Source organism: Sinohyriopsis cumingii, chromosome 6 (assembly GCF_028554795.1).
Source record: "Sinohyriopsis cumingii isolate HCF-2022 chromosome 6, ASM2855479v2, whole genome shotgun sequence".
Classification (NCBI taxonomy): Eukaryota; Metazoa; Mollusca; class Bivalvia; order Unionida; family Unionidae; genus Sinohyriopsis; species Sinohyriopsis cumingii.
In genome coordinates this window covers 59,996,497-60,023,693 of record NC_142966.1, presented here as the reverse complement: position 1 = coordinate 60,023,693, position 27,197 = coordinate 59,996,497, and the positions used below count along the sequence as shown (strand labels likewise).

Sequence of the window (27,197 nt, the reverse complement as noted above, 5' to 3'; positions counted from 1 at the left end):
TTTAAAAAAATACAATGATTGACGCATAAGCATGGGTGTCCGCAGCATAGGTCAAGAAGGTCATGTGACCTACTCCTGGAAATCATACTGCAAGTATATATATGTGTGTGTATATATATATATATATATATATATATATATATATATATATTCCAGAAAGTTTAATCATGTAGATGAAGCTGAAAATATGTCAAATGATTCTGTTCAAAACGCTTAGTAAATATTAGCTTTAGTTTCTGACTGCTTACTAAACTAACTCTCCTGGCCGTGACTGACTGACTGACCCCCCACCACACACAAAATATCCTGTTGGCATCCATGTGCATAAGCTTTCTTAAAGTCATTGCAATATCTACTGGTGTTTATTAACAAATGGACAAAGGACTTCACAGACCACACCTTTAAATATTATCGTTAGTTAGTTCTCCTTATTAAGTCCGTCACTGTAACAAAACACATTGTGCATTTTAAAATGTGTTTGGAAGACCTTTGATGTTTTCTTATCCAACAAAAAATACATCTCAGTACATGCTAAATTGAAGACCACAGACCATTGGTAAAGTCTTATTGTTTCATTATAGTCATACAAACATAAAATAATAAAAATCCTAGTAATTTTCTGTTGTAAATATGAAAGTCACGGACTCCATTAAATCGATTTGAAAATATACATATACTATCTTTTAAGTGCTTGTTCTGTTTGACTTGGATAAAATTAACATTTTATTGCAAATCTATTCTATGATTTACCCCCACTATTATCTTTATTGGCGAGTTCAAATAACAAGTAATGCGTATGATCGCTTGTCCTTATAACATCTGCTGTATGGAAAATGGCTTCAATAGCACACTGACAGATTATTATTTCCCTAAAGAGATCCTCATTTCCCTACTGGCAGCCTCACTGATTTGACCTCTTCTGTCAATTCTTGCACTCTATCTGGTTTCAACTGGAATAACCAAAGTGCTAAGTATGTTTAATTACTATGTAAATAACACTGAATAGCCATGTGGTTGTTAAAGTGTACATTGTATTTAAAACAAGAATGAATTGTTGATTTAGCAGTGTTTATTGATAATGGAATATATTAGGGTTGTAATACATGAGGATTATTACAATCATCAGGTAACAGTCATTTTTTCTCTTTGCAAAAGCTACAGATAAAAACCACCCTGAATAAATACCATCTTGTACCCTGACAAAATTTTGTTTCATCACTCTCTCTCACTCTCACACACACAATCTTTGAGTACTTTTATTTTTATTGTAATTAGATTCTTTTGTTGAGAGCAGAATCAGACAGAAAATATATGTTTATTTTGTACATTTGTGCCATTAGGTTGTCAAATAGCGTGTGTTCCATAGAACTTGTTCAATTACGATCCTTTATTTTTCATACATGGTCAGTTCCACCAAATGATAATTATTTATTTCACATATAATTTTTCATATACTGAAATTAATAAATTTTGTTCATGTACAAAAAAATAACATGAAATATGGTAGTTTTTTTGTTTGTTAGGCAAATGCCAGATGACAAGGGTTTAAGCCTGGCAAGTGCAATTTTTCACAAAAAGTTTCATTTTCACTGCAAAGATTTACACAGAGCCTTTTTCCAACGCCACCTTTTCCAGATAGTCTCTTTTATTCTCTTAATTATGTCTTTGTTGCATTGGACTGTTAGTATAGTGTGCTGAAATGTGACATTAGCAAAAGACATATTTGCAAAGACTCACTTTATTTATCAAGACTGTAACAAATTGTTTCACCAAAATAACAGATAAATCATTTGATGATTAGTGGTATGTGTTTGTTGTCATAGGAAGACTGGAGGTAGGCAAACAGTACATGGAGTTAGGGCTGGTATTGATTCCTTAAAACTGTTTGTTCCACAGTTAAACAGATTTTGAGAAGTAAATTAAAATCATCTTGATATATATTCAGATGATATATATTCAGTCCTGAACTGTTTAGTGAGGCAAAATTAATTGTTTTAGAAGTTTATTTGTGCTCTGCCATGTTCAGGAGACTGGCACTAAGTTGAGAAATTTTGTGTTTGAACAATAAAAATGATGTTATTTTGACATGCTAGCAACAAAAATCGCAAAACAAACTGGTTATTTAGTTGTAAATCCATGATTTTTGTAGACTTCATTGCATATTTTTTGGAAAAAAATTATTTAGTTTTGTGCCTTTTTTCTAGAGAAAATGTTGATATTTTGAAGTTTTCAAATGCACTGCAAAGTTGGCAACTTACTACACAATACCTATTGAAATTCACATGTTATCAGCCACTGATAAGAGTATTCATACATTTCTCAACATTTTTTACCTAATTGGTTTGGAGGGATGAAGTCTAAAGCATGCTTTCTTACGAAGAGTAGTATGTCTTTCCTATAATATGGCACTTGCTATATTTAGCTTTTTGTCTTTGAAAATCCAGCAGACATAATTCCCAACTGTTACCTCCCTTGATATTGTTTGCTGGCTTCAGTGTAGCACTTAAAACAACACCAAATCGTTTCAGTAAAAAATGCTCATCAATGTTAATAGGTTAAATATAGTTTTCCAAATATTGTATGAATTGTTTTCAGCAATACTCCATAAAGACTAAAACTATTTGTAATTGAAAATACATATATTTAGAAGGATTGTGGTATTTGCTTATGATCATAAAAAGGTTATTGCTTCATTATTGTTTAATGTATTATTACCCAGACTCTTTATGCCATCAGTATTCTCAATAATTTGATTATTCACATATTGCAGGACGCCACATCAGCAGAAGAAAGAATCAATATTGAAGAAACTAAATCAGAAGGTAAAAATGATCAATCTATTTATGACTTTCTTTATGGGCCAGATTGAAGCGACTGTGATCTTTGGATTAATGTCTGTCTGCCTGTCTTTGCTGGCATCTGTAGGATTAATGTCTGTCTGCCTGTCTTTGCTGGCATCTGTTGGATTAATGTCTGTCTGCCTGTCTTTGCTGGCATCTGTAGGATGAATGTCTGTCTGCCTGTTTTTGCTGGCATCTGTTGGATTAATGTCTGTCTGCCTGTCTTTGCTGGCATCTGTAGGATTAATGTCTGTCTGCCTGTCTTTGCTGGCATCTGTTGGATTAATGTCTGTCTGCCTGTTTTTGCTGGCATCTGTAGGATTAATGTCTGTCTGCCTGTCTTTGCTGGCATCTGTAGGATTAATGCCTGTCTGCCTGTCTTTGCTGGTGTCTGTTGGATTAATGCCAGTCTGCCTGTCTTTGCTGGCATCTGTTGGATTAATGTCTGTCTGCCTGTCTTTGTATCCATTTAATATTGATACTTAGGTTAATATTTTCATTTTTATTCATTTCTTAGGCTTTGTTTTCTACAGTAATGTAACTAGATGTGCCATAAAGAGTACCATGCATTGAGAGAATATTAGGTCAGTGTGACATGTATCTTATGCTCAGTTAAGTTAGTTTAGGTTTTGCTTAGTTTTTAAGATGCTATTGCATGTGGAGTTATGTAATTCATTATTTAGATGCCTGATCTAGGAGTATGATGTTTGGAAAAGGTACTATCTACATTTGTGCCATACCACCACTGGCTCTTTTTTGGGCCCTACACAAAGGTGCAGGAGTCTAGTGGAAAACACCTTCTGTCTGCAGTCCTGCCACTTATTCCAGTTTACTTGGGATCATACTGAATGTTTGTTCAAATATCCAAAAGTCTTGATTTTCTGATTTTTTTTAACCCAAAATACCTATTTTTAAAAATGCAACAAAAAAACAACCTATTAAAAACTGTTGATTCATGATGGCTACTTCTCCTTCAAAGAGAGCAAAAGAGATGCGGAAATTCCATGTGGAATATAATAGTCGTGCTGTGAAAGCTGTAATTTTTCCATTTTCATTGTTTATGCTGATATTCAGTATTTTAATTTAGTTAACACTAAATATCAGCGTAAAAGAGTAAAGTGGAAAAATGATTTTCATAGTATGACTGTAGCGTGTTTTTCATGTTAAGTTAATAGCATAAGACAGTGGAGATGTCAATTCCTTTGTACAGTTTTTTTGTAATATATGGTCACAAACACTGATCCTGTTTTTTTTTCTTCGTCAGACATGCCCTCAGACATCCAATATAGCAGCTTCTGTGATCATCTTTTTATCATGACACATTCTGAATGGATGGTCATATTAACAAGGAATTTTCGCTAATATACTTTAGATGATATCTGGTTGGTCTTAAATGAAATTTAGTATGGCCACCAAGGTAGCATTCTTTCAAATCCTTGTTATCACAACTCCTCCTAAATGGATGGTCTTGCTGACATGGGAATTTCAATAAGACGCTTCTTATTATGTCTAGTTGGTCCTATGAAACATTTAGCTTGTCAATATAGCATTGCCATCATGAAAATCTTGCTATCACTACTTCACTTTCATATTGGTATGGCATCATGACAATCTTGCTATCACTACTTCACTTTCATATTGATATGGCATCATGAAAATCTTGCTATCACTACTTCACGTTCATATTGATATGGCATCATGAAAATCTTGCTATCACTACTTCACTTTCATATTGATATGGCATCATGGAAATCTTGCTATCACTACTTCACTTTCATATTGATATGGCATCATGAAAATCTTGCTATCACTACTTCACTTTTATATTGATATGGCATCATGAAAATCTTGCCATCACTACTTCACTTTTATATTGATATGGCATCATGAAAATCTTGCTATCACTACTTCACTTTCATATTGATATGGCATCATGAAAATCTTGCTATCACTACTTCACTTTCATATTGATATGGGATTTTCATGAAAAGACTTATTACAGTATTTAATTGTTTCTGGATGAAAATGGTATAGATCCAACCACCAGCATATCCACAGTTTGGTACTGGCCTTTTTGACCTTGGGGTCAAGTCAAACGTCATTGATTGCAATTTTGTACTGAATTGAGCTTGTGAATTCAGTTACTTGTACATGTACAAAAAGTGAATGTTCATCAGACTTTACAATTAGTTGCAATCCATTGAACACAGTAATTGTGAGCACTCTGCTATCGATGTCAAGGTCAGTGGTCTTGACTTAATTTTTTACTTTCTGGCTTTTAAGGATAATAATTGAAACAAGTGTGAATGAAGTTTAGTGTTTAAGCCAGTTTGTGGATGTATCCAAAAAATACCTTTAATAATAACACTTCCTTAACTTGGTTCTATTTCTCAGAAGAAAAAAACTGTTTCTTATATATTTAACCAGACTTAGTATGTTATAGTTAAGATTGGTTGAGACAAGTTCAATGATCTTTGATCCATGATATCAGGTTCGGTGTCAAAGACAAAGAATTCCTTACTGCACTTACAGGTATCTTGTGGACATGTTAAAATAGAAATGTAAGAAAATACTCCTTTTTACCAAATTTGTTATGTTGGAGTTTCTCAAATATATCAGAGATAGTTTCTCTACTCAGCCATTAACACAAGGACAGAATAAAGAGTCTTATCTTGGATTTCTGGACATTCTTTTTTCAGCCAGGAGAGCATCAGTCCCTTTGAGGGGCTCTTGGCAGTAGTGTCTAGGCTAGTTCTGCTGGGGAACTGTGATTCTTAGAATGGGCATAAGTCATTAATATTAATGATGTTAATCATTATTTAATTCAAAATTAGTATCCATGTTGAACATTACTGTCACTCTTCTCCCTTCTTCATATACTTCTTTCCACAACTGTTATCTGATGGTTGCATCATTATCATGGATTCCTTAATTTTACCTTTGTTTGGTTTCTTTTGTGAATTCATATTTGATTCCTTAACCTCTGAAGAATTTATTTTTCCTAACAGGGTCCCCCTAGAGGAAAGTGGGGAGCACCTGCAATTCCAGAGTTTGAACCTGAAGAGAAGGAGTCAGAGAGGTCCAAATGGGGAGCAGGTGATGCATTTAATTTGGGAAATCTGGCTCTAGAGGAAACAGCTTCACAGATGGAAGGTATCAACAGATTAGAATCTCCTTTTGGTCTTTATTGCTATGATTGATTTTCTGATTTTTTTTTAGTAGAAATTGACATCAGTTTCAGAAACTCCTGCCTAGTAAGTATCTGACTTTTTCTTTGAATTATAAGACTTTGTTGTATAAATCTAAGCTATTACAAATGGGGCTTTTAAAATATCAGTCATATATTCCTTGAGTCATAGTAATGGAAAGCAATTACACTGCACACATGATTTTTTTAAAAACAAGACAAATGAAATACAAAAAGGAAAATATGCAAGGACTGTTCCAGACAAGGGGAGGGGAGGAGCAGGCAAAACGGCACTTAATTTCATTAAAGGTGTTAGGGTGGGATGTAGTCTAGACTATTATTAAGTGTTTCATGTTGATGAGCTCAGTTACAGTTAGATTGAATTTTCTTCTGAACACCTAAATTTACTTCTGCATAGTCATGAGATTAAGGCTAATTGACTTGGACTGGATCAGACTGTGCTGTAGTCATTATACCATTTAGGTGTCTGATATAATGTCCTATTTGTTTGTTACTCCTAAAAGCGGTAGCTTTTGTTTTGACAAAGCAAGGTGCCTAATTGCTTTTGATAAAACAATGTGACTAATTGCCTTTGACAAATAAGTTGACTAAGCCTTTGACCAAAAAAAACATCCAATGGACTTTCAAAAATTGACAAAACAAGGTGACTAATTGCCTTTGACAAAACAAGGTAACTAATTGTCTTTGACAAAACATGGTGACTAATTGCCTCTGACAAAAAAGGCATCCATTGGCCTTTGACAAAAACATTGACCAATGGCCTTTGCTTAAAAGGGCCTGTAATTTATCTTACACAACTGTCCGTCAGTTACATCCACTATAAGTGAGAGTTTTAATGGCAAAATTAATAGTTTACAGTGGGCATTGGTGTTGAAGGAACTATGAACCCGTGGTGAAAATTAAACAAAAAATAGAAAGGCAACATCAAACAAGTGCATTTGTCAACACCGATTATTTAATATTATCTCATAGATAAGTAATGTGATTGCTTTACCAACGCCCATACTGAGTTGTGTACTAGCAACACTAATTCAGTCAATAAATGCCATTTCTCTTGTGAATGTTGATGAAAAGTAAAACAAACTTGAAAAAGAATTTATTCATACTTTTCAGTTACAAGTGCCCGAGATAGAGTGGTGTGCAACCCAGATTCTTCAAGACGACAGTGGAAGTCACCAGATTCATCAGTTATCAGTTCCCTTCAAGACCGTCCTATTGTGGAGGGTACAGTTACCATTGCTAGTGATAAGTCAGGTAGATAGGCTTTTCTTTGTGTTTGCATTAAAATTTTATGTTGATTTGACTTTGTGGTAATATACAGTTATTGATCATTGTTGAGGTGAATATTACATTTTTGGAACCTGTAAACTATATATTGATCAACACAAAGCAGGTTGTAATAGTAGACTAAATATTATTGATTGACTAATTTCACAATTGTTATAGATTTATTAAATTTCATCAAAATATGATGGAACTTCAAAAACTAATTTTTGGTTTGAATTTTCAGTAGTTTCAAGTTTTCCAAGGTCACATGGTCTGACAGGGCAAGTATTTTGAATATTGCCATGTATTAGAATATTGCCAAGTATTTGAGTATTGCTATGTATTCATGTGATTAATACATTAAACTTGCCACACTTAATATTTAGAGTGCAAGGATTTTTTCCCCATCAAAGTGAATCCTCTTACTAGTACGAGGGGTGAGATAGGTCAAAAGTCACACCCAGATTTCAACTTACTTAGAATTCCATGCACATCTACTGTAACACTAACGTTATCTTGGGATTTATATATGGAATATTGCATAGGTAGACAGCTAACCTTTATTTAATCAGCATTGTTCCTGTTTCATGCCACATGGTTTGTTCTTACCCTCTGGGACACAGCCCTTGGGTCATAACTTGAAAACCATTGAGAACTCTGCCCGATAATCACATTTACTCTTTCTCAGCATATAAAGGCTTTTAGTCATTTATGCAACCAGCACTGACCCCTGTGTCTCTCCCTATCTCATGGGGACATGCTTCAGAGTCAATACTATAAAAGATATATATATATATATATATATATATATATATATATATATATATATATATATATACTGTTTGAACTCACTTATAAGTTGAGTTGACCACACTGGTGGCCTAGTGGTTAGAGCATCCACCCCGGATGCAAGAGGTCGTGGGTTCAAACCATGGCTGAGTCATACCAAAGACTTCTTAAAAAATGGTACTAACAGCTGCCTCACTAGGCGCTCAGCATTAAGATGTTAGTGTTAGGACTGGTTTTAGGACACTAACCTCCTGGTGTCAAGATAATGTGACTGGGTGGAACATCATGCTGCTGCATGTCTGCGGCATGATGCCCCAGTGCTTGACATCACATTAAACTGCCATACCGCAGACATCATAGTGATATGACTGGAAAATCTAAATCACATACACACACACACACACATAAATTGAGTTCAGTTGCCAGCTATACAGAGCCAGATCTGCTATCCCATAATGCACTGGCAGATCTTGGTCTATGCAGTTTGTTTGGTGTAATCATTTGAACAAACAACATAGACCCTGATCTGTTGGTGCATTATGCATTGGGTCTGAATTGTTTGTAGTTGGACTTGACTTACCAAGGAGTATATATGTCACTTGACATTACAAGGACAAATAATTTACAGCCAGCAAAGGTGTCTGGGTCTGTACTTTTCTTGAAAACCATTGAAATCCCCACATTTTAACCAGGTGCATACTTTCTCAGCATGAAAAGGCCAAATTATTTATGCAGCCAGCACTGGGCCCTGGACATCTCCCTACCCACTGGGAACTGGCCCCTGTGTCATAACTTTGAAAAGCAAAGCTTATTTATAGCCCCATCCTAAAAGAATGTATACATGTACTTGGCCTGGAAAGGGAAATTCATTTATAGTGACCAACACAACATTGGTAGGCTTAGGTCATAAAAAAGTTGTTTCATGGACCCTTGTTCAGTGTACATGGTGACATGTTTTCTATACCTAATCATCCCTTCTCACTATTTTCAAATTACATGTGTGCTGTCAGTGTTGTTTGCTGTTGTTACATCCATGTTTATCATTGCTACTAAGTCACTGCATCACAGGTATATAGTTTTAATTGTTAATTTAAATGTGGGTACCATCAATTTTATTGCTGTATTTAAAATTTGTTATGCGTGTGGTCACCCTTTTCTTGTGTAATATTTCATTTGCTTATCGTGCTTTGAATATAAGTATGTGTTATCAGTATTCTGGTTGATTGGTTGGTTTGTAACAGAACTTTTCAGCCCATTATTGACCATGTCATATTGAGGAAATGGGAGCTAAGTACTTTTCTGAAGGACACATAGAGGAAGCCAACCTAACCAAAAACAAAGAGGCTAAACTCAATGAACATTTTATTTTCTACTTTTAATGCTGCTTTTTTTAAATGCAAGTAACAATTTTCACTGGTCAGCCAGAAAAATTAATTGAAAAAATAGTGATACCTTTAAATGCCCACACAACAATAAATTTATGATAATTTTCTTATGGCATCATAATTATGAATTTTGGTTTCTTTTTCTCTAATGTGTTTTGCTTCAGAATACAATGTGTCTTACAAGTAAGTAGTCTAAATGGAACATCATGTCATACCATAGATTGCAAACATGAGGTTCAAATGCCTTTAAGGCATTATTACCCCAGATAGTTCATTTTTTACTATGGCTCTACATGTTTGTTTTATTTTAACTCTCAGACACATTATATCACCTCAGAAGGGAGAATATAGGACAAAGCAAAGACCTCTTTTACTTTCTGTGGCGAACTTTGATCTGTCATGGCTAAAATGGAATCTACATGGGTTCTGACATGATTAAATAAGGCACCACTTGAACTGCTATCTAGAGTATCATTGGTTCATAGCTTATGTAAGACCTGCTTCCTAGTTCTTGCTACTGCAGGCAGGATCAATGAAAATGCATGCATTGTCAATCAACCTGAATTATCTACAGTTCCATCAGGATGGTTCAATTTTAACTTATAACAGTCTGCTTTCATTGCCATGAACAGGCTCCCACTCAAAACTCTTTCCACGTTGAATCTTTTACCTCAGGGCCATCTACAGAGCCTGTTGAGAACCTTTGAAATGAATCAATCCAGTGTGAAGAGAGAGACCACCCGTCATTACCTCTGAAAGAGGGTTAGGTTGATATCTTGTATAAGATGGGTATTCACTCTGCATATGGAGAAATAATCCATGATCCAATGAAATTATTGCACATTTTGACTTATAAGATTAGAGCAGTTGCCACCTGCATTGCATTCAAGCACAACTGTTCCCAAAGGATATTATACAGTTAAGCAGTTTGGTGGTGGTCAGAGATGACTTTCTCTAGCATTATTTACTTCCAAGATCTTTTGTCTGAAAGTGCTCAATTTAATCTGGTGGGACCTATTGTAGCAACACTATAGGATACCTTCCTGTGTTGTTTGGCAAAATCTCAGTGACATGGTTATGCGACACCATTGGAATTGCGTGAAAAAACAGTCCCCATGTCAGTTGTGTTAGAACATAAGTAGTCACTACCTTATCCAGGTCATATCACAGGAGTTCAAGCTGCCTCACATACCTTAAGGGACCAGAGATGGGCCTTCTTCAGGTTAAGGCATATCTGTCATAACATGTCATTTCACTTGAACAGCTTGCTTTTTTTTAACCTAAACCCCTTGACATGGTCATGTTTAGAAAAGTTCGATTTTCAATAATGTTAGCAAAACTAAATGAACATTTTTTAAGATGACGGGGGGGGGGGGGGAAGAGAGAGATAGAGACCTTTTTGGACCACAACTATATATGCCTTAGCATGTAGTCAGTATAAACAGGAAATAGTCCTGATTAGAGCTGATGAAAAACTGTCCCAGGAGTAGTTTATACAACAGATCATCAGGAGGGAGTTTAATGGTATTGTGGTCATAGATAAGCAACAACCATTTCACAAATTACTTAACTGTCTGAGAATAGCTAGAGGAAAGCCATGTTAAATCCCTTAAAGATTGCTGCGGAGAGCCCATTAGGCTAATTTGGACAGGTAAAGTACTCAAAGTGGAACAACTGAATTAATTTGAAATCAGGTAAAACAAGAGGTGTGTGTTGAAAACAAAAGTTATTACTGCCTTGAATGAGAATATTTAACAATCTTTTTTTAAAGATTATTGGCAGATTTGGGATCAATGTGTTTTTGCAACTTGGATTTCATTCCATATGATTACTTTGGTAGTTGGAATAGTGTGTAAGTGTAATTCATTGTTGAAGGGAAAGTATTGAAATGCAGCTGTGACTCAGGAAAGGATAGCCATCTACAAAGCAAGCAAAACCCAGTATAACTAAATTTCAAAACTTCTGGTTGACAGAGTTTGACATGTGAAAAACAGCTGCAATAGGGAGCATTTTAGTTTTTGCAAATGCTGCAAACACCATATTGACATCAGTCATTCTGGAGTGTACAACTTCAATTGACATAGCAGCACCACTCAACATATTTGACACTCCCTCATAGCAATGCAGATTGATCATTTTCTTTGCTGGCAAAAATTCAGCAAGGTATTTGGGACAAGTTTGAACAATGCCCAGTCTCTGATGAGTGCAACAATCAACACAATTGACACTAGCATTACCTTAAGATCCCCTACTGAAATATTGGGAGCAGCAAAGATTGTATCAGCTAAGAAAATATTCAATTGTCCAAAGGCAGAAACTTGGTAAAATGACTCTTTATTTAATGGCTATGTGGATGTGATAATGTAAGTATGGGCACATGTGTATATGTATGGTGAGGTGATGCTATGTATATGTATATGTATGGTGAGGTGATGCTATTGGGCAGTGCTAAGTCTTCCAACTATTTGTTGTTTTTAAGTATACCAAATGCTTTTTTATCAATTTGAATTTCCAATAATTTTCTATTGGCTTACAACAAAAGATAACCTGTTCTCAATTGGACTACATCACATTTTCAGTCTTGTGCACTGACCCACATTGGGACCTCAAATAATACATTTTTTGAGTAACAACCCCCCAACACTGTCTAAGAGTATAGAAGATAAGGGTATGTAACCCCCTCCATCTCGTAACTTATCTCCTAAGGTATTATGATTGGGTAATGTATTTAAAGAAGAATGCAGTTATTGGAGTGAAGTCTGTTTCTTCGATAATACTTACCCAATCATAATATGGATACAAATCCCCAACCTTCTTGCAGTTACATCCTACTGGCAGGGCATGCATTCTATGCCGGTAGTTCTTGAAGTGTGGACGGGATTTGGAGCCAATCCCTCTATCCAAATGAGATCACTCTTGTCTGATTCTTGTCTGATTCCCCCATATGTATGAAGGCATCTGTTAGCTTTTTAATACTTAAATTGGAAGGCTTGATTTGTTGAGGTAGTGGAATACTCCTAAGGGATTATGAATGGGTAAGTATTATTGACAAAATTATAGTTTACTCCAAAAATTGGCTTCTTGAAAAAACTTTCACCCAGGTTGTTGGTTTTGAAGTATAATTCCCATCCCTAAAAGTCAAAATTGGTTCTTTTAATCCATCAGTAAGATGAAAGTGCCAACATACATGTACATGTAGCCAGTGAATCATAAAAATCACTTTGTCTTTGTTCAGTAACTTAACATCTAGTAAATTAGTCCTTTATTTATTTGAATGAAAAGAAATTGTCAACAGTCATTTGTATTTATTAAGCTGTATTCAGTTAGTCAACATATGGTATGGAACTAAAGCTAAAGGATATTTCTAAATTATTTATCAATAACAAAATAAAATATTAATTGACATATTTATTCTATTAATTGACATATTTATTCTATTAATTGAATTGAACTAACAACCCACAATTCTAAAGTATCTATTATAAATGATGTGTGATTTTTAATAAAATATAATTGAGTTAATTTTGTCCCAGGCAGACCATAATAATTGAGTTAAGTGTCCCAGGTAGACCATAATAATTGAGTTAAGTGTCCCAGGCAGACCATAATAATTGAGTTAAGTGTCCCAGACAGACCATAATAATTGAGTTAAGTGTCCCAGACAGACCATAATAATTGAGTTAATTTTATGAAGCAAACCACACACATCAAATTCTGTAAGCAATTAAATGTTGTAACAAAGGAACATTATAACAAAGCTGTTAGTTTAATGAGGAATTTGGCTGGGACAATTAAATTAAGATGTTCTACCTGAAGAAACATTGTATACAAGAACATAATAATCTTTACTGTATAATGATTTTCTCATGGATTATAATAGGATACAAAGACAACTGATTGGTTCATGCAGTAGAGGTCACCTGCAGAAAAGTACTAAAACATTCTCTAGTTCATGCAGTAGAGGTCACTTGCAGAAAAGTACTAAAACTTTCTCTAGTTCATGCATTAGTGGTACCTGCAGAAAAGTACTAAAGAATTCTCTATTTCTATAATTTACTTATTTAGAACAAGTTTGAAATCATTTAAAATTAAATTGATGGATAAAGTCATCACATAATGAAACCCATGAAATGTGATTTAAGTCCATTGATGTCCATCAGCTGCCTTTATATAATATTATTTCCATTTGAACTCCCTGCAACAGCATCACATGATATTTCTATAAATAGTATGGCTGACAGTAACATATGTTAGCATTGGAAGTTAATGTTACCTACATGAGACACACATTCATATCCTTCTTTTTAATTTTGATACATACTGGGCTTTTGTAAATGAAGTTTGTGTATAATTCTTCCAGATGAGAGTGTCAGTCCCCCTGTCACTGCAAAGGCAGACCCCATAACACCACCTGTTATAGGGTCCACATTTACAATACCACAAAGTCCCATACGGAAAGGAACCGTCATAATCAAAACTGTGCAGCAAACTGAAGGTGAAACATGACTTTTACACTTTTTTCTGAATTTTAATATGAGCAAATGTTGAAATTATGCATCTCCTATTGAAAATAATCTTTTTTTCCCCAAAAATTAAGTTATGGCAAAAATTGGAGAGCTAAATCCCACTAATAGGATTTAATATCTTTAAAATCATAAATAGCATGAATACTATATGCCTAATCAATTTTCTGAATAATATACATTTTTTAATGGACTTCCTTTGTCAGTGTGTAACTTTTTAATATGAATATCCTACATCAGTTCTTTTAAGCTAAAATATTGTAAAATGCTTTTTCTTTAGAACTAATTTTGAAGTTTACCCACTGGTAATAGAATCATTTCCCCAGAGGACAAATCAATAAATGATATGTGGTTAGATTTGAAGATGTATTAAATTTAATTATCAATGCATTTTATGTACAATACTTAGCAGAAAAGTAATAACACAGTTTCATCTAGTTACTAGGATTTTTAAATTTGATATGACAATGTATGCTGGCATTTTGGTCAAGTGTTTCAAAAGTTGAAGTGTTAAAAATTATGTTGCCGCTTTTTGTTATTGATGTTGTTGTGGCTTTTAATATGGCTTTTGTATTGTGGCCTCATAATTTAAATACTTTTCAGATTTCAGAAATGACTTTTATCATTATCTTTTCAAAACTGTCATGGCAATCTCACTTTCAGTGTCTTAGAAACAGAATTTTTAAAAGATGTATATTAATATTATTTTCTTTACCATTAATATTTGCTAGTTTACTTTGCACTGCATGCTTTGCATTATCTTCACTGCATGTTTATTTTTGCTCCATTGTTATTCTCAGGCACAAATGTTTCCAGCGAATCCAGCCTCTCTTCTTCAAATGTCAGCCAGGATGCAGAATCATCTGCCAGTCATGAGGCAGATTCCACACCCACTTGTTCTTCATCCAGTGAGAAGACTTCTGATCAAACTTTCCCAGCCAATGATCAAATTGAGTCTCATGTCAAATCTGAACAAAACCTTAATGCAAATATTGAAAAGAAAATATCAGAACCATCCATACCTTCTAAACCTCCAGTACCTGCAAGACCAAAAGATAAACCTCTAAATTTACCCACACCCAAGCTTCTACCAAAACCAGACAAGCCTATGGAATTTGGTTAGTAAAACTAATAAAATGTATTTTTATCAAATTTTATAAACCTATCTTATGTCATATTACGTTATGGCATTTGATCATCTGTCTCGTTACATTTATTTGTCTCGGAGAGATTTTCATGAAGCTTTGCCCACTTTTATCTTATGAAGAGCTGACATTTCACATTATATAGCCAGGCCATCTGCATTAAGGTGAAGGTCTGAGGAAGTTAAAATGTTAACTCTTGATTTTTGTCTTTGTCAGGAGTAAGACTTTGAGCCACTGAAGATATTTTTATGAAATTTTAACCAGTTATATATCAGTTTCTTATACCCCAGCAATATCACTGCCTCAAGATCATAACGATGTCATGGGAATGTATAAACCAGTGATCTATGTTCATGTACAGGCATAACTTTGAACTAGTGAAGATATTTGAATAAGTCTATACTTTGTTTTATATCTTGTCTTGACACTGTCTCAGATACTCAAAGTCATATCCTCTTTCCACAAGGTCAGGTCACAACAAGTGATAATATAAGTCAGTTTCCTTATTTCTTATAATTTAACCCCTGTAGATATTCTGATGATAACTTTACCCAGATCAATACCTTAACATAAAAAAGTAAACTTCCTTGCTCAGAGGTCAAGGTCATCAGTAGGAAAAAAGGTCACAAACCAAGCAAATAATGTGCCATTTATGGTACTCTTGTCTTTAAATATAGAACTCCCTAAAAATGCATGTATTGGCATAGTTTGGTAAGGTGTGTGAATGTAGCCTTATCTCACCATAATATCTTGTGCGTCAGTCATACATGTGTGTTGTTTTAGGTTTCTTTTCAGACCTAAAATAAACAAATACTGCATTCTGTATTATGTGTGTATTGGCTGAATGTAGGCAGTCATGATGCGATTTCCAGCTGCAAAGGAAGCAAGTAATTTTCACATGGATCAAAATAATACTTTTTCCCCCCAGAAAGCATCTTATTCAGTCAAAGCAGTTTAATAATAATACAAGTACAAAAATATCAGCTTCTGCTTTATAGTACTTATGTGTTTACCAAAGTCCATGTCAGTATGTTGTTCTGAATATTTGTAAATTTATGTAATTGCCTGTCAGCCTTTTGGTAGACCATTTATTCCTCAGAAATGATTGATATTATGTTAAGTAAATTACCAAGGGATTATTTCTCCATAAATCTTTACAGCTGGCACTCATGTGAGGTGCTCATTTACATTGACCATACATCAGCTGATTGGTGGCACATGCCATCCTCAGAAAGAGATATGTAAAGCAAAACTAGAGGATTGGTATTTTCACTACTCTTCTAATAATTCCTTTTAGTTTCATCAAAGATGTACTGATCATACTTGTTTTTTTCTGGTACAGATGTTTGTCAGATCTCTTGTATGTGTTGAACCCTTGAATTCAAGACTTTTAAACAGCCTCTACAGCATTTAGCAAACATTTATACAAAAAAAATGTATGATCCATGTAATAATAATTTATGCTTAAATTTAACAAAGAATTTTTTTATGACCTCAGTAGCATGTTTTTATCATTGAATGTATGTGCTCATTTGTGTCACTGTTTTTATGCATACCATACACATGACAATATTATTAAATGATGTAGAACATTGCTAGTCCTATAAGAGTGATTGAAAATTGTTTTATTATGGTTATAACAAAAGACTTTTTATAAAATTTTATTTTTAAAAGAATGGCAGGCAATATATCAAGAATATGTTTAAAGAATCATTCTATGTCCATACTTATAAAGGTAAATTCAGGAATTTTCTTTTTCAGAATAAATTATAGTGAGTCAGTATGTATTTTTTCTGAACTTGCTGTTAATTAACACTAATAACAATAATTTCAAGTTATTTATATCAAATTTTTAAGTAACATTGTAAGTAAACAGTATTTTATAAATGCTCTTTATTTATATTACTTATTTATATAATTCACAAATGGTTTATTTATAAATATTTCAAGCAAAAGATTTCAGCACATCGAAATTGTATAAACTAAGTGAATAAATGGCTTTCCTTGCTTTTAGGGAAGGCTCCTATGCCATCTGCATCCCACAGTCAAGGGGAGGGAAGCCTTTTTGAAAAAGTGCAGTTGGAGGATGAAGAGGAGGATCAGGAAGGAAAGGAGGAGAGAGAAACGAATAAAATAGCCATTGAAGATGTAGAAGAGGAAGAATCAAACAAAGAAGAAAAAACAAAGTATTTAAATTTTAGTTATTTCAATTCATGATGCAGTGATTTAAGTGCTATATGGTGCAGTTATTTTCTTGGTTTTTTAAAAGTGAAGGCTGAAGTTAAAAACTGGTCTGACAGTAGTAAGATTACTTTGTACATGGTACATGTGAATAATGTTAGGCCAAATTAGTAGTCACCAAACCATATAAAACTTATCATAGTAAGAAATACCTATTGGTCAGTGTGATGGTGTACTGTATGGTAGGCTGATTAGCCTCCCTTTAGAAACAGATAACATCAACAGGTGGTCAGTTTAGGTGTTAAGCATGACCTATTGGGTAGTACCTAAAATTTAATAGCCAATCAGATTACAGTAAGGAAGACAGACACAATGAAAGAGGTAACCAGCTCCCTTTTAGAGTTAAACCTTGGCATTTCAAGGACTTAATGAAACATAATTAAAATTAACAATGGTGACTTTATAATGGATTAAGGTGTGCAGTGTTCATATCGTTAAGTCAGATTCTGATCTTTAATACATTAATTTTTATTTATGGTTTATGTTTATATTCTTTAATACAAGGTCTTTCTTTTACAAGCATGTGTGTAATATTTTTTTCCTGATAAGTACACTCATCTATTTTATGTGTTCAAATCAAGGTTGTTTTACTGTTCACGAGTACAAAATTAAGTAGTTGTTTCTTTCTTTGGGTTGAATAATTACATTATTCCTAACAAATAAAAAAGTCCCCACTAAAAATAATTGAGTACATAAAAATCACAGCCAATTTGACAATGCATAACACATTTATTAATATTAACAAAACACAATCACTTAGTGTTTTCTTTGGAAAGGCACATATAGCCAATAACATGTTAACAATGCCATTAAAAAAGCAGTCTGATCATGTAAATACTTTACTGCAACATCAAATGCCATAATCAAGCGCTTAAGTGACTTTCTGCATTTGAGTGATCAGAAGATGTTTTCATTGATTATCAACCTATTTATTAAAAGATTTTACCAGCTCTGATTTGTAAGGTTGTACAGTGGCAGACAAGCAGTGTTTGGTATTCAGTGGAAATGCCTGTTACATGTATATGACAGTGCCATTGTCATAACATATGATCACTGCCACTGCCAGTAATGAAGATAAAATACTGAAAGCTTTTGTTTTATTTGTTAAAAGTTGTTTAACACACATACATTGGTTGAAACACACTATAAGAAGTATATTTATGGATACTGTTCACCTATAAAACAGTCCCTCTTAAAAAGTTAATCCTTACATAAGAAAGTGTTCAAGTGAGAGTTCTCTTTCATTTGGAAAATTCCTGGAGAAATCATGGCAAATTATGTCAGTAAAATGTGCGTTTACATCAATACAGATATATAGAATCAGTTCACCAATTGCAGAGTAAAAATATATAAAATGTATTTGGGTTCTAATTGATTCTAGCCAGAAGCACACACATATTTAAAAGTGTCTTTGAATCTTGATCCTTTTTTTGAGAACGCTTTTTGCTACTTATGCAAATTGTAAAACTAGTTACACACATAGTCATGGCAACAATAAGAAGCTTTGTCTTTTTGAACAACTCTAACCTCAAAAAGACCTCTACCTTACTACTATGAAAGTCAGTGAGACATCTGTCCTACTGCTATTAAGGTCAGTGAGACATCTGTCCTAGTGCTATTAAGGTCAATGAAACATCTGTCTTACTGCTGTTAAGGTCAGTGAGACATCTGTCTTACTGCTATTAAGGTCAGTGAGACATCTGTCTTACTGCTATTAAGGTCAGTGAGACATCTGTCTTACTGCTATGAAAGTCAGTGAGATATCTGTCCTACTGTTATGAAGGTCAGTGAGACATCTGTCTTACTGCTATTAAGGTCAGTGAGACATCTGTCTTACTGCTATGAAAGTCAGTGAGATATCTGTCCTACTGCTATTAAGGTCAGTGAGATATCTGTCCTACTGCTATTAAGGTCAGTGAGACATCTGTCTTACTGCTATTAAGGTCAGTGAGACATCTGTCTTACTGCTGTTAAGCTTGGTGATGCATCTACCTTACTACTTTTAAGCTCAGTGTGACATCTACCATATATACTCGCTTATAAGATAAGTCCAACTACAAATTGCAAAGACCCAGATCTGCTGTCACATAATGCATCAGCAGATCTGGGTCTGTGCAGTTTGTAAGGAGTAATCAGTAGAATAAACATCACAGACCCCAATATACAGGTGCATTATGCAGAATCAATGTTGTTTGGAGTTATACTCGACTTACAAGCGAGTATATATGGTACCTTGCATCCAATAAGCACAGCAAAACATCTACCTTACTTCTATTAAGTGCAGCAAGACATCTTTATTACTGCTATTACATTTTTCATGGCCTTTATTATTTAGTGATTATGAAGGAAGTGTAATTATCAGGCCTTTGTTGTATAATGATAATGAATAAGGTGTGATTATTATGTCTTTGTTATTTAGCCATTATGAATGAGGTGTGATTATCATGCCTTTTGTTACCTGTCACCATTGTTATGCCTTGTTGCTTGAATGACTGCCATTATTTACCTGGCATGAGGAAGTCGGGTGATAAAAATGTTATAATTGATCTAATTTTGTCTGATGGACCGCACAAATAAAATGATATAACCAATTAAATGTTGTAATAATGTTATAACAAAATCTTGGGAATATGTAGTAATTAGGAGTTTGGTTGGGGAAATTAAACTTGAATGTTCTAACAGAGAAAATGCTGCATGTAAGAATGTAATAAACAGTCATTACTGTATTAGGCTGCATATTTTGAGCTGAGACGCATCAGCTCCGTTCGCAAATATCTTTCAGTTGCTGCCACTAAAACACTTGTGTGTTCATTAGTACTTTCAGGACTGGACTATTGTAACTCAATTCTGTTTGGTTCATCTCAATACCTGCTCCAGAAACTTCAGAAAGTTCAAAACACAGTTGCTCGGATCATACTTAGAGTACCACGATCAGAGCACACCTCCCCACTGCTCTGTACCCTACACTGGCTATCCATTTGATCCAGAATCAAACACAAAATTTGTTCTCTGTGCTACGTTTCACTGTCAGACTCTAGTCCAACATACCTATCCAAGCTCACCCATGTGTACACACCAGCAAGATACTTACGGTCCTCTTCTGACAATCGTATACTCATTATTCCCACTATGAAAACAAAGTCATATGGACAGTGTTCTTTTGCATACCAGGGCCCAGCAACATGGAATGAATTGCCCACTGAACTTAGACACAAAGACACAGTGATCACATTCAAGAGGGCTCTCAAAACTCATTTATTTCAACTGCAAGAACAAACTTAAAGACCTAATAATGTTTCCTACCTTAAATATTCTCAGCATGTTTTTTAATGTTTTCTAATTTCATGGTGTTTGTTTTTGTAATCATATCATTATATGTTTTTTATCTTATAGGTGTTGTCTAATGTTGTAAAGCGCTTAGAGCTTCTAAAGATTAGGCACTATACAAAGTCCTCATTATTATTATTATTATTATTATCATTATTACTCCCAGCAAGACACATACTTGACTGCTATTAAAGTCAGTGAGACATCTACTTTACCTACTAAAGACGCACAATAAAAAAAACCTCAGAATAAGATAGCAGAACAAAGTCCATGGAATCTACTGTGGCATGTATTCACCTTTTTAATGAGTACATATACATCTTCCTTTCAGGATAATTAGCAGTATATGTTATTTATTTAATTGAAAAATTGAATATTAATTGCTTTCCAACAGCATATTCAAATTATTGATTTTAACCATTGCCATAGTATATTCTTTGTACAGAACAAAAATTAATTAATAAAATAGAATTCTAAAACCAACTTGGTTATCTCTTATAAAAGGGACAAGCAGAGAACTGGTGTGGCATTGGGTCTAACTTCAGGAAGTTTTGACATCAACAATACTCAGATGTTACGGACTTGTTCTGAACCAGATTTAGCCAGCTTATTCCGTACATTAGCAAAGGAAAGTCCTCAAGTGAAACGTAAAAGTTTGGACATGTCATCTGTACAGGAAGAGGTAAATGACTATTCTGAGTAATGTTCATTTTCTGCCCCTATTTTTTTAAAAGCTTGATAAATGTCAAGACTATTTGTGCTAATATATCGTTCATTATATCTATCAAACTTTGTTTATAGATTTTGATTTCATGCACAAAAAAGCCACATCAGATATTGGCTGGTTATATTGGAAAATGCAGAATAAATGCTCAGTTTAGCAACTTCAGACTGAGAATTCTATATGAGCACAGAGTTTCTCCACAAAGAAATTTTGATATATTGTGTATCTGTTATGGACAAAATATGTTCAAAATATTATAATGGAGCAAAGTTGCACTGATATCAAGGAACTAAATTATTTTAAAATTTTATTACGTGATGTTGGTATTTATTACAGGTGTACTGCTCACACCTCAGAGTTGCAGAATCACTAGTTGTAGAGAAGTTTGAACTCCAGTTGCTTACTGTGTCTTTATTTTCTTTCTTAGGAGTCAGATTAAATATTAAATATACCAGCAAAAAAAAGATGGTTTGTTTGAAAGAATCTTAATCACCATTTTATTTTATCTTTTCTTTGCTTTTTTCTGCCCCCTTGCACATTTGACTGGATGTGTTGGATGAGCACCAGCCAGACTTTGATAATGACTGATAGGCATTCTTTAAAGTTGTATATTGTTCTTCAACAAACATGAATATTGCTGTTGTATGACAGAAATATGATTTAACTCAAAGAATAATGAGTATATATATGATGTGTTTCCAAGCAGAATATAATGAAAGATCAAAACCTTTTATACACAGATCATCGGAGCCACTTCCATCAGCATCCATGGTTGATATTCGTGAAATAAAACTTAATAATATCTAAAGAATAAATATAAACATTAGGTACATTTTACATTTCACTGAGTCAATCTATGTTCATGTTGTAACTGTTATCAGTTTTAGAAATAAATACAGTGGAGTATCATCAACATAATGCTACATCGTAAGACACTATATGTAGCTTTCAGTGAGATGGAAATTTAAATCGTGGATTAGAAGCTCAGCCAGTAAGGCAGGTGCCTTTCACATAGTAGCTTACCTTGTTTAAAAGATTTTCACTGTTTACTTTTAGTGCAAAATTAATGATAGTTTTAATTATGCAGTGAAACTTGAAAGAATTTTTAAGTTGGCTTGTAAGTTGGGGATATTCGCTGTTGACTCATCGGAGCTTGTAAGTTGGGGATTTTCGCTGTTGACTCATCGGAGCTTGTAAGTTGGGGATATTCGCTGTTGACTCATTTGAGCTTGTAAGTTGGGGATTTTCGCTGTTGACTCATCGGAGCTTGTAAGCTGGGGATATTCGCTGTTGACTCATTGGAGCTGGTTTAATCTTAATACATATCTCCATGATATAAAAAAATGATACATATATATTTACATCACCATTTTAAATTTAGTTAATAATTTATGGATAGGCCCTTCAGAGGCCCTTCAAAGGAAAATTTTAATGTATTCTTTTATCAGTTTTCGACATGCTGTTTCATGGAAGACTAGGTAGACTGATTATAGAGAGCTCTCTGTATCCTGGAGCTTTGATTACTTAGGAAAGTATTGTTTGGATTTAGTTCTAATTTGGATGCTAAATTATTTTATTTACATCAATATTTTGCTGAAATTTTAAGATTCAGTTATGATTTATAAAGATGTGTCTGTACAAATGTGGACGCACTGAAAGTAATGGCACTGAAACCTGACACTAAACGTTAGTTGAACATGTGCATGTCATATGTAGAGATGACACAGCTACTCTAGTTGTACAGTGCAACCCTGCTATAACGCACCCCACTATAACGCGAATTTGGATATAACGCGGTCGTGGCATGGCTTCCAAAATTTCCTGTATTCATTTGCACATGACAAAATATTTTTTGTTCAAAGTACATGAAATAGTGTATAACAATTTTTTATCATTATGGGGAAGAGATTGCATATGAATGCGAATTTAATATAATCATTTTAAGGTTCCTGAAATTTTAAATACATGGATGTGTATTTTTCTCGTACCAGGAATTTTTTATTTCGTTTTAAGTACAAGAAATAGTGTGCAAAACATTTATTATCATTTTGGGGAAGAGTTCACGTATGAATTTTAATGTAATATGATCGTGGCGTAGCTTCTGAAATTTAACAATATCACCAGGATCTTGAAGTGTTATGCCAAAATTATTGGAAATATTACTTATTACCGATCCATGAGTAAAGCCAGTAAGTCGTCTTTGTGATTGTCTTCAATTAATTCTGTATACAATCATTGCTCAAACAATAGCCAACATGTATTTCTTCTTTAACTGCATACACAACCAAGCAGCAGACAATGCAGTGGTTGATAAAAGATTCTCATAGTTTAATAAACATCAAAACACGAAAGCCGCCAACATGTTTGCTGGACTTTGCAGTGTTATTAGATGCAATCAGTTGACAAGTAAATAATATCCACTTTTTTTGCTGGAAATTGAAAGGGTTTGAAATTGTACGTGCGTTCAGCTTTTTAAAAAAATTATAAAAGTGACTCATGACCATTGCAGGCCAACTGCTGTTAGTTCTCAGATTTTACATGTGTGTGGGGTTTGCTTAAGAACATGCTATAAATTTCCCAATTTTTTATAAAAATATTTTACTGTTATGGAGAAGCAGGTTCACAAACGCAATTCGTTCTCTGCACATTGCGCAAAAAAATTATTATCATTTTGGGGAAGAGATCATGTAAGAACTTGAATATAATAAGATCGTGGCGTGGTTCCTGAAATTTTCAATACATGTACGTGTATTTTTCTCGCACCTGGAAAAGTACTTTTTTTAAAGTGCGAGAAATAGTGTGTAAAACGTTTATAATCATTTTTGGGAAGAGTTCGCATATGAATTTTAATGTAAAATGATCGTGGCATAGCTTCTGAAATTTAACAATATCACCAGGTTCTTGAAGTGTTATGCCAAAATAAACATTATCGGGAATGTTACTTATTACTGATCCACGAGTAAAGCCAGTAAGTCATCTTTGTGATTGTCTTCAATTAATACTGTATACAATCGTTGCTTAAACAATAGCCGACAAGTGTGTCTTCTTTAACTGCATACACAACCAAGCAGCAGACAATGCAGTGATTGATAAAAGATTCTCACAATTAAATGAACATCAAAAAATGAAAGCCGCCAACATGTTAGCTGGGCTTGGCAGTGTTATTAGATGCAATAAGTAATAATGTCCACTTTATTAGCTGGATACTGAAAGGGTATGAAATTGTACTTGCATACAGCTTATAAAAATTTATAAAAGTAACTTGTAGCCATTGCAGGCCTACTGCACTTAGTTCTTGGGTTTTACATGGGTATGGTGTTTGTTTATGAACTCGTTATTAATTTCCTATTTTTTTAGAAAACTATTTTACTGTTATGGAAAAGCAAGTTCACAAATGCAAATCATTCTCTGCACTTTGCGCAAGGACTAGCATAGTAGTTTTCACACGTTTCTTTCGATATTCACAAAATCTGAAGTAAAAGTTATATGCATGCTGAAAGCATGTGTTGATTGTTAATTATTCTTGCTGTAGTCATTCAAATGAATAGACATACAAGCGTTAATTATTGGAGATTTGCAATGGACAAATTTACATGGCAACGCATATGAGAAATTTTTACAGACACCGTTCATACACCCTGGAACGTAATGAACCATACACATGCTTTGTCTTTCTTAACCTAATTTTGCTGTTAATTTTTCCCTTTGAACTCAGACACATAATGATGTGTGACAAAATTATTGAATAGTTTAAATATGTATGCAATTTCTGCAATGGAATTACATATATTACGGATTAATTGCAAGCTCCAACAGTACGATATCAGACAGCAAGTAAACGGTGTTGATACTCTGTTCATGCTGTATATTAGATGTTGAATTCAGACACAATGATCTGGGGAAAAAATTATGGAATATTATCTTTGTGCAATTTTTCAATGGAATTACATGCATTATAGATGAATTGCATGCCACGACAGCACAATAGTAAACGATGTTGATACCCTATTCATCATATACATTAGACATGAATTCACGTATATGTGCCAATGAGCTGTTCTCTGAAAAAAGCAAAATACTGTAAAACCCCGCATTAATGCGACCCTGATATTAATGCAGTCCAATTTTGTGGACCCCAATTATTGCGTTATAGCAGGGTTTGACTGTATATACAAATATTAATGAAATTAAGCTAAATTCTGACATGTCAGACTTTTAAAGTTGGCATACCAAAAAGGCTACATGCATAAATTCTCAAAAAAATGTTTTACTAATTGGTACTACTCCAAAGAATTCAGTAGGACAATGCCAAATGATCTTTTTTTTATATACCAACAACATTTCAAGCTTGAATGTATAGCACCTGAAAAACTGTTAGGAGTCACAGTTGATGACACACTCATGGAATAAACAAATCAGCTCCTGTAAGTAGTAAAAGTGCCATCATGTTGTTTCATTTGAAATGAATTAGAAAGCATTTTTAACACCAGAATTTATAACTACTTTTTATAATTGTTTCATTTTACTTCATTTTGATTATTATTCCAGTATTTGAGTTCATTGTTTTTCTTGTCTTTAAAAACACATTGAAAGCCAGCAAAACAGTATGGCTTGCAACTCTTTTGGATGATGAATAATGAACACCCAAATACTCAAACCTTTTAAAGACGGAGAATAATATAGCAAATAAGTCGTCAGGTGTAAGAACAACATGACACCAGATTATCTTCATACTTTTATTCCAGTCTTGGAATGTCATGGTCACATTACATGCTCTTCTATTAGAAATCAACTAGTATCCCAAAACACAAGACTGAAATATTTACAAAAAGTTTTATATACAGTGGTGTTGTAACAGGTATTATCTTATCTAATGATAAATTCATGTACAACCCATTGAATACATCTCAACTAAATGTGAGAGTCCACTGAGAATGAAGTTGTTTATTAATATTATTATTATTATTATTTGGATCTGAAGAGTCTTTCAAACATAATGCCCCATTTTGGTATTAAATATGTGTACTACATGTTATAATTCTTTTGATAATGACTAGTCCCACAGCTGAGTTACTCTGAAACTTGGCAGACATTATTGATACGAGTTGAACATGATCTGTACTCATGCATCAGTTATTTATTTTAAAGAGTTCTGCCACTTTCCTTTTCTGAATGTTCCTTTGCATATTCATACATACATGTGTGCATTCTACCAGAGTTATTCTATTGTTATTCTGCTTATACTGTTTTTTAAGTGGGTGGGGGCAAGGGGATGGTGTAGAGTTGGGGCCGTCCATGTCCTGTTAGTTTCGTACTGTATGAATCTATCCTTTACACTTTTACAGGATGAGAAATACTTTGAAGAACTCTTGTCCAGTTTTGAGAATGCTTTAAAGGGAGACAATTCAGAAGAAAGTGCAGATAATGCAGAGAAAGATAAGGAGGTGGAGGAGGAGGAGGAAGAAGAGGAACAGGAAGAGTAAGTCTTAAATACTTTTTTAAAACATCCAATGAGTACCCATTTATAAAACCTTTTGACACATAACATAAAATTGATATGCAATACGTGTTAGTTTTGTGGTACCAAATTTTACTACCACTCCAGTGGCCTAATGGTTAGAGCATCTGCCTCAGATGCGGGAGGTTGTGGGTTTGATCCCAGGCTGAGTCTCTGCAGTTTGCAATTGTTGTTAATTTTTTTGTTGTTGTTGGGTTTAATGCCATTTTTCAGCACAAGATAGGCTATACA

The 27,197-nt window shown here is 34.0% G+C and overlaps 1 protein-coding gene across 5 annotated transcripts in view; it reads left to right on the top strand.

Moving 5' to 3' along the window:
* Positions 1 to 27,197, top strand: part of LOC149797042 (serine/threonine-protein kinase Nek1-like) — a 138,095-nt gene that overhangs the window by 79,358 nt on the left and 31,540 nt on the right. For 3 of the 5 annotated variants that reach the window (XM_089961708.1, XM_089961707.1, XM_089961706.1), the window contains 8 exons: positions 2,771 to 2,822; positions 5,849 to 5,993; positions 7,162 to 7,302; positions 13,849 to 13,983; positions 14,812 to 15,129; positions 17,171 to 17,342; positions 21,229 to 21,406; positions 26,794 to 26,927. In XM_089961708.1, the coding sequence (XP_089817834.1) occupies positions 2,771 to 2,822; positions 5,849 to 5,993; positions 7,162 to 7,302; positions 13,849 to 13,983; positions 14,812 to 15,129; positions 17,171 to 17,342; positions 21,229 to 21,406; positions 26,794 to 26,927 (1,275 nt within the window). The remainder of the gene's footprint in view (positions 1 to 2,770; positions 2,823 to 5,848; positions 5,994 to 7,161; positions 7,303 to 13,848; positions 13,984 to 14,811; positions 15,130 to 17,170; positions 17,343 to 21,228; positions 21,407 to 26,793; positions 26,928 to 27,197) is intronic. The other 2 variants (XM_089961709.1, XM_089961710.1) reach the window with 2 other exon arrangements.